The sequence below is a fragment of the Schistosoma mansoni genome, chromosome 1 (assembly GCF_000237925.1).
Source record: "Schistosoma mansoni strain Puerto Rico chromosome 1, complete genome".
In the NCBI taxonomy this organism is placed as follows: domain Eukaryota; kingdom Metazoa; phylum Platyhelminthes; class Trematoda; order Strigeidida; family Schistosomatidae; genus Schistosoma; species Schistosoma mansoni.
Genome location: NC_031495.1, coordinates 17,841,001 through 17,850,023, shown reverse-complemented (window position 1 = coordinate 17,850,023; position 9,023 = coordinate 17,841,001). Strand labels below are relative to the sequence as shown.

General features: G+C 35.1%; 1 protein-coding gene across 1 annotated transcript in view; it reads left to right on the top strand.

Annotated features, from left to right (window-relative positions):
- The window catches only part of Smp_210760 (putative rotamase), a gene marked incomplete at both ends in the record, with an annotated part of 50,008 nt that overhangs the window by 35,963 nt on the left and 5,022 nt on the right, over positions 1-9,023 (top strand). Inside the window, 3 exons of the mRNA XM_018793502.1 lie at positions 1,616-1,760; positions 5,701-6,038; positions 7,302-7,575. Of these exons, the coding sequence (XP_018648007.1) occupies positions 1,616-1,760; positions 5,701-6,038; positions 7,302-7,575 (757 nt within the window). The remainder of the gene's footprint in view (positions 1-1,615; positions 1,761-5,700; positions 6,039-7,301; positions 7,576-9,023) is intronic.

Below are 9,023 nucleotides of genomic sequence, written 5' to 3'. Positions count from 1 at the left end.
AGTGATGAAAGTGTATATTCAAGATTTGTGAAATTCAAAACTTTGTATCTCTGTAATGACGCAATCTGTTATTGTTAATCTTTCACGTATGAATAATTTGTTTATTCAGGTGATTTATTAAAGTTATGGGTAACATTTTGTATCGATATTTTTGTTATGTGTTTATTAATCAAATATGCTTCATTCTTATCCAGGTATAATGTCTATGTAAGAAGTGTTTTTTTCAGCGATGTTTTTGTACTTTAAGCATAAATCTCATTTTGATCTACTACTTTTTCACAATTGTTGAAACAGAAATTTGAAATCGAATTGTTTCTTGTGTGGTTTTATTATCCTCAACACAAAGATACTGCTTACTTACTTGAAGGCATTGATTTTATAATACTCCTTTTTGTATGCAGGGAAACTCGTCTGCTGATGATCTGCTGCCATTTGATGAAATGAGACACTAAAAGTATCTGCATTTTCTTCATTACATTTTGTTAGTTGGGTGTATAACTTATACTTGCTAATGATTACGTTAAAATGCAAGTATATCACTAATTGTAGCAAAATACATGTTTCCAAAAATTGCTTGGTTCGTAACTATAAATCCTATATTTGAATGCATCAAGTACTGGAAAATAATAATTTTTATGTTTCGATAAAAAATAGTTCCTGAAGATATTTTTTAGACAAGAAGAACTCTAAGTATCAGGTATTTTTTCAGAAAGAAGGTAGTGTTATGTTATTTTGCGAAAGTGTCTACCAGAGAATGTTTAGATAATATGTGAAAAATTTTGATGTGATCATCATACGAATACATATATTCTCTACGTTTTTATCAATTTTCTCACTCACTCCCATCAGTTTTTAAAATAAGTACCAATGATAAGTTAGTCATTTATAATCAACACACAACATCATCACGATGTGATGAAGTTAGCAAGGTCGAAATAATTGTAGTTGCGGTGATAATGCGAAACTCTAGACATTGCTAATGCGAATTGAGAAGACGGAATGCAAAGCTATGTTTAAAGAAATACTCAAATTCAAGATCTAAATTAAGATAAATGGTGAACGCAACAGCTCTGTTGTAACCAATTCTAAGACATATCACCCAATGTCTCTAACCATTGATCGCAGTTATTGCATGGACTGTAACCAAGCAGTTTGCATCTATCAACATGTCTCAGATCAATAGACAATGATCTATGGATTGATAAGTGTCTCCTTGTTTTCCATTTATCTCATCACTTATTCGACATACTTTGTTGTTTTAGTCCCATAAATTTATTTTTGCTTGTCGCTTAAATAAGCTTCGCTTTTAACTTGTCATCGATGGTGGTAAATAGCTGTTTTAATGAATATTTACTATTCTCTTATTAGTTCTGTTAATAAAAGAGCTTTCAAAAAGCGTTTCTTTGAGACATTACTTTTGGTCCAAAATACATTTTTATTAGGACCATGGTTAATTTTAATGTGTAATATAAACAAGGAATCATTCCCACTTTTAAAAGTAACAATTATTTGGTTTGAATATTTTCACTCAAAACGTTAACATAACTTCTTTGTATAACAATAAGTGGTTACAAGCCTACTATAATATACTTGATTTAATTAATTAATATTTCAGTTTGCTAGTTCAGCATTGTGCAATGACTGCAATTTTCATTTGCGCGGTGCTTGGCGTCAAGTCATTTGTGAAATCTTTGAGACTAGCTTCCACCAGTCAGCTTCTATTCCAAAGTACCATGGTATACAAGTAGCTGCATTCACAGGTAACTTTACATCAAATGTATTCAGTCTCAATAATAATAGTTTTTATATGATACACTATTGTCATGTCACGCAAATAAAACGTTCTACTGAATGTGCAAAGACAATCACCCTTTAGTATTTTTCCGTATTATTGTATATATAATATAAAATGTGAAGGAGATAATCTTGCACCGAGCATAAGAATATTGGATACCAGATTTATAGCAGTTTGATTTCCATCATTTTTGCATGACTGTGGAATTTGCATGTGCACTTCCGTATTTCTCGTCTTTGTTAACTTCATTAAAAACTACGATAAAAATATCTTCTTTGAAAATCTTCCTAAGGTATCAGCCACTACCTGAAAACATGACATCTTTTTCTTCAACGAAGCATCTGTGTGACTTGTTGGGCGCAGATTTTCTGTTCCCAACTTTGAAGTACCTACTATCTATGCGTAAACTAGCGATGCTAACCAACTATCAACCTTGAAATACTTACTTACGTCTATTACCCCTCATGGAGGAGCATATGCCGCTCACCAGCATTCTCCATCGAACTCTGTCCTGGGCAGTCCTTTCCGGTTCTTTCCAGTTGCTATTCATCCTTTTCATACCTGCTTCCAATTCCCGACGCCGTGTGTTCTTTGATCTTCTTTTCTGTCCCCCTTCAGGATTCCAAGTTAGCACCTGCCCCGTGATGCAGTTTGATGATTTCCTCAATGTGCTCCCTATCTACTTCCAACGTCTTTTCCTAATTTCCTCCTCAACTGGAAGTTGGTTTATTCTCTCCCACAGAAGGCTGTTGCTGATGGTATCCTGTCAAAGGACATTGAGTATCTTACGTAGACAATTGTTTATAAATACTTGCAATTTCTTGATGGTGGTTGTGGTAGCTCTCTGATTATCAGCTCCGTACAGTATAGCTGCCTTGACGTTCGTATTGAAGATTCTGACTTTCATATTGGTTGACAGTTGTTTTGAGTTCAATATGTTCTTGTGGTGTATGAATGCTGTCCTTGCTTTGCCGATCCTCGCCTTTACGTCTGCATCATATCTTCCTTGTTCATCGAAGATGCTACCCAAATAAATGAAACTTTTCATCTCTTCCAGAGTTTCTCCATCTAGTGTGATTGGGTTGATATTCTGCGTGTTTGAATTTGAGAATCTTGGTTTCTCCTTTGTGTGTGTTGAGGCCTACGGATTCAAGGGCTACTGCTACAATGTTTGTCTTGACCTACATTTGTTGATGTGTATAGGATAGAAGAGTCAGGCCATCTAAGAAGTCCGAATCGTCTAGTTGCATCTAACCAGTCCATTTTATTCCGTGCTTCTCGTTACATGTGGAGGTCCTCGTAATTCAGTCAACCACGAGAAGAAAGAGGAATGGGGGAGTAGACAGTTTTGTCTGACTCCAGTCCTTATTTCGAATACGTCTGTCAGCTGTCCTCCATACACGATTTCGCGGTGTAGTCTGTCGTATGAACTCCGGATGATGTTGACGACCTTTTCAGGTTCTCCATAGTGTCGAAGAAGTTTCCATACTGTTCTCCTATTGACACTGTCAAACGTCTTCTCATAGTCAAAGAAATTGATGTATAGCGATGAATTCAATTCAACTTATTGTTCAACAATGATCTGTAGTGTCGGGGTTCGGTCTGTGCAATACCTATCTTTAAGGAATCCAGCCTGTTGATCTCGAAGTTGGGTGTCTACTGAATCTCTGATCCGGTTCAGCAATACTCTATTGAAAACGTTTCCTGATGCTAACAGTAGTATTATGTATCTGTAGTTCTTACACTCTCAGATCTCCTTTCATTAGTATCTTGATGAGATATCCTTCTTTCCAGTCTGTTGATAATTCTTCCTCTCAAGTCTCCCTGAATAGAATGTGGAGCATGTTTGCAGTTACTTCTATGTTCGACTTCAGTGATTCAACTGGTTTGTTGTTAGGTCCTGCTGCCTTCCCATTCTTGATTTGTCTGATGGCCATCTTGATTTATTCGAGCGTTGGTGGATCAACATCTATAGGAAGGTTTGTGTGTGCTGCTTCGATGTTTGGTGGATTCAACGTAGCTGATCTGTTCAAGAGATCCTCGAAGTGTTCCACCTACCTTTTCTTTTGTTATTGAATCTCGGTGAGTGCTTACCTTCTTTGTCCTTGACTGGTCTCTCTGGTGTACTATATTCCCCTACCAGTTTCATATAGTTGTTTCATATTTCCTTCTCTTGCAAATTTTTTCACTGTCGTTGCTAGGTCTTCCACGTTTTTCTGCTTGTCAGTTCTAAGGCTCTTCTTCACTTGCTTGCTTGTTTCAGTGTATTCACCTTGTACCTTGACTTTCTCTGTTCTTGTTCGGCTGTCGCTAAATGCTATTTTATTGTTCTCCCTTTCTTGGATCTTGTGCTGGGTTTCGATAGCGATCCATTCCTTATTATAATTCTTCTTGTGACCCAGAACTACCTGACACTTTGAAGTTAATGCTCTTTTGATCCCTTTCCAGTTGTCCCCTATAGTAGTTTCTTATTCTGTGAGTCGATCCTGTAAGGCTTCGAACCTGTTGTTGAGAGTTATCTTGAATTCGTTGAGTTTGTCAGTATCTCGAAGGAAGGCTGTATTGAACCTTCGTAATGCTGTATATCCAGTTGTCCAATGCTTCTTCAGCTTCGGTTTCACCTTGACCACAACCAGGTGGTGATCTGAAGCTATGTCAGCTCCTCTCCTGGTTCTCAGGTATTCCATTGACCTTCTGATTGTCTTGGTGATACAGCCATGATCTATCTGGTTCTGTGTAGTGTGATCCAGTGAGACTTATGTAGCTTTGTGTATGTGTTTGTATGGGAACATTGTGCTGCCTATAATCATTTTGTTAAATGTACATAAATTTGCAAATCTCTCACCATTCTCGTTCCTTTCCCCCAGTCCATCATTGGTGGGTGTATAAAATTGGGTGCCATTCATTGCAATACCCCCTTTCTTTGTTTTAAAGGATGCTTTGATGATCCTGGATCCATGAGATTCCCATCCTATAAGTGCATTTCGTGCTTCTTTGGACAACATCAGAGCAACTTTCTGAGTGTGTGGAGCATTTTCCTCTTCGTAACAGGAGTACAGAAGCATCTTTCCCGTATCTAACGTTTGCTGTCCAGCTTGAGTTCAATGGGTTTCGCTGATTACGAGTACTGCCAATTTATATCTCCTCATTTTCGTTGCTATTTGACTGGTCCTTCAAGTCTACCACATTGTCCGGACGTTCCATGTACCTATAAAACGTGTTGCTCTGGTTGTTAGAAGGGGCATCGGCCTCATGGCTTCCAAACAATCTCGGCTTTTATCATGAGGTGCCATGATTCTTCCTCCAACTCGAAGGGCAGAGTTTAGATTGTTTCCCCTAGTTAGTGTTTTTTTAGCAAGGTTGTTTTCTATGTGATGGGGTTGCCGACCCAATACCTAACCCTCCTCCTTTGTATCGGCTTGCGGTTTAATCATTGATAATTTGAATATTTAAAGCTACCACTCTATTATTGAAAACTTACTTTATTATAGTCTTCATTCATTTTAATTAGAATTAAATTGTATATTGCTTTCATCACATTGTTTTGTAAAATGTAACATTTACATTCGAGTTTCCAGTCGAATTCTCTCTGTCTCTAGTGTACACTACAGACCTTGAGTAGTAAACAATCTTGTATGAAGTTGAATTTGTGTATTTTGCTCAGGATATGTTATTAATGTGGCGATTCGATAGGCTTTGAGTGAACCATACTTTTTTTACCAATAACATCCTAAAGGCCTACTGTCAAAAAGATCCAGTCTTAAATTAATCATCTTCTACAGGGATAGATACAACCTCACCAATTTATTTACTCTTATTTTATTAACACTAATGTTAAATATCAGTTTCTTATTAGTCGTCTATTATACGTAGGAGGTTTTCTTTTAAAAACTTTTATTTTCTAGGTCATATTAACAAAATCAATTGTATCACGCATTTAAATACAGAAAATTGTTTCATTACAACAAGTCGTGATAAAACAGTTCAATTATGGTCATTAACTGATACTTATAATTCTGGTCAACATTCAATATCCATCAGTCATAAAATAACTAATAATAGTAACAATGTGAATAATTCAAATAAAAGTCTACCTATTGATTCAAGTAATCATGTAGTTGCTCGTCTAGTATACAGAGCACATAGAAAATCTGTAATTGCTGCTCATTATCTAGAACCCTATCGATTAGTGGCTTCTGTTGATGGTTGTTTGATCTTCTGGGATCCATGGATGGGGAAAACAGTATGTTTCATCATTATTCTTTTATAAAACAGAAATATATGAGCTCTGATTTTTTTCCTAAAAATATGCTGAAAATGTGTACGTGTAATTATACTTTTTGTTCATCCTTGTGATTTACCAGTTACGTTAAAACATCATATATATTTCAATTACATTTTGTAAGTAGACACCATATCCCCATTTAAAACTATATTCCATCAATATACCACTCGCAAAAGAGAAGGCAAATAGTAGTTGTAGACTATGTAGCTTAAATCAAAATTAATCCCACTTTTCAGCATCATCGTCATCGAAATGATATTCATACTGAAGTCCTTATTGTTTTATGTCAGCGTTTCCTATATGTAGCTGTCGGAATTAAAAGAAATGTCTTTAAGTAAGATTTGACAATGTTTATCAGTGAAATGATTAATTCAATTCACCTGCACTCCAATATTGATATTCACAACAGGGATTTAACCAACGCCTATCGCTTTAAACACCATTTAGCCACTGAGTGGCTAAAAGAGGTATTATTTAAACGGTAATCTAATGCCTTTAAATGTGAAAAATGTTTCTACTAATTGGTATTCAGTAGTAAACTCTGATTATGATTCTTAATGTATCGTTAAATAGAATAATATTGTGCTCTGGCATTTCCTTCAAGAAAATCTAGTCATAAGTTTGGTTTTTTGAAAGTTTCAATTATTTTCTTCTGAGAAAGTTTGATGTGTAAGCCAAAAAAGAAAGAAGATATTGCCTGTTATACATATATATATATATATATATATATATATATATATATATGCTTCATGATTTTCTTTTACTAATAAAGACCTCAGAATATTTTTTAAACCTTAGAGACCGAAATCACATCATAGTAGGAAAAATTATATAATAATGCTCTCAAATTTCCTGCAAAGTTGGAATCACTTCATTCCATTTTTAGCTATTTGTTTGTGTTCACGAATAACTGTATAAATAGTCTAATTCCGGCTTTGGAATAGCATTTCTCTGTAAACTTAAGTATCTGTAACGAATATCTACGTCTCATTTCGGATAGTTAATGAGAACAATTCCCATTTCTTTCATGATAAGTGAAAAGTCATTTGACACTGAAATTAATGTACGAAAGGGTGAACATTATATTGCTGTACAAGTAAGTCATGTTCTTGGTCATTTAAAACGCTTAGACACACTTCTTTTGAATTGATCAGTATACTGATAAAATCGACTTTTTTGTTTTCGGAAATCTGTAGAACTTTTCTCTCTCCATCCCATTAGGTAAAATCCAATAATCAAAGCGAGAACTCAAGTTGGCAAAATCTAACTGCAATGAATTGTAGCGCTGTTCCTTATGGAGCTGTTATCTGTTCTGACCAGTCAGGTTTTGTGCACCTTATAGATCCCCGAGCTGTATGTTCTGGAAGAACAGGGAGTTTACGTTTTCATAGTGGTGCGAATTTAGCTTCATTTCTATTAAACAAAGAACGCTCAAAATTTGAAACTCCTATCAGTGAATCAATCAAACATACAAGTTATAATACGAAATCATGCTGTAAGTTCAGTGCTGCAATTTTTGTTGTGTTTACTGTTGAAAATCCTTTTTTAAAGTTTTAGTAATATCTGGACTTTAATTTTTGTTCTATGCTAGCATTACTACTGTGGTATACGCTTCTTATGTGGACAGACATAGGTAGTATGTAACAAGAATAAGAAGTGTAATGGTTACTAGTAGAAGATTAAAATAGAGGGAACAGAAAGAAAGACGGAGAGCATTCAGAATAAAAACAGAATTATAAGAATGATAGAGTACGTAAAGGACAACTGAAGGAGGATGTGCAAATGATGTATTTAATATGTGATTTTCATATTTTACAAAGGCACTATGCAATTTCGCATAAAACAATGGATAGATTTTTCCCACCCGAGCTTTCGTTCGCTACATTACTCCTAATGTGAAACATAACTTACTGATTTATGTACAAATTCTTTTACTGAAAACGTATGACCTATCACATAATTATCAAACTTATCAAAAATGACAGTATCTGTAAGATACGTTAAATTCATTGTATTCTCCTCAGCTCCATAGAAACTGATGAATTTAATTATTTCCAGTTCGTAACATAATATTGAAATCTACCTTTCTAAAATTCGCAAACATCATAGCAATCAGATGGTTTAAACCTGATTTTCGTATTTAAGTAGTCAATGGTCAATTTTCAACTGATTTGTTACACAAAAACAGATTAAAGATTTTGACCTGTTTTTCTTTTCTGTAACTAACTATAATCACAATCTAGTGAGTTTAATTTTCATGTCTGTTTCTTCTCTCTAAACCTCCTAGATTTTCAATGACAAAATATATTTTTTTCATATCCTAATGAGTAGAAAAATTGTGTTTCTGACGTTTCGTCCTTACGCCTGTTACTCCCAATGGAGAATAGGCCACTGACCAGTATTCTTCAACCCACTTTATCCTGGCCATTTCTTTCTAGCTCTATCCAGTTGTTGTTCACTCTTCTCACATCTGTTTCCATTTCTCGGCATAATGTGTTCTTTGGTCTTCCACTTCTCCTTTGACCTTCAGGATTCCACTAGATGGCTTGCCTTGTGACCAATCAGCGTTCACTAGAAGTTTTGAAAGAAACACCACGAGAGTGAAAATCACGTGTGGAGTTTCCGATTGGCTGATTACTATACTGCTAATATGTTTAGTAGCATTTCAGAATTTTCCGGAAGAAACTAAGAACTTCTAAAATACTATGAAAACCCTATATTTTCTGTACACAAATGAACCATTGGAGTAAAGCGTTTCTTCCATATTTCACGCCTTTTCTCTCGTGTTCAAGTCGCTGTGTAGATTCAGCTTGAGGGTTACGAGAATAGCTTAGGAACCGAGTATAGCGTTTTATTAGCAAGACTAATCATAGATATTTAATTCAGATCAGAAAAAATCACTTTATTTTTAAAAAATTCTAATCAAAATGTGACTGTTCTCTA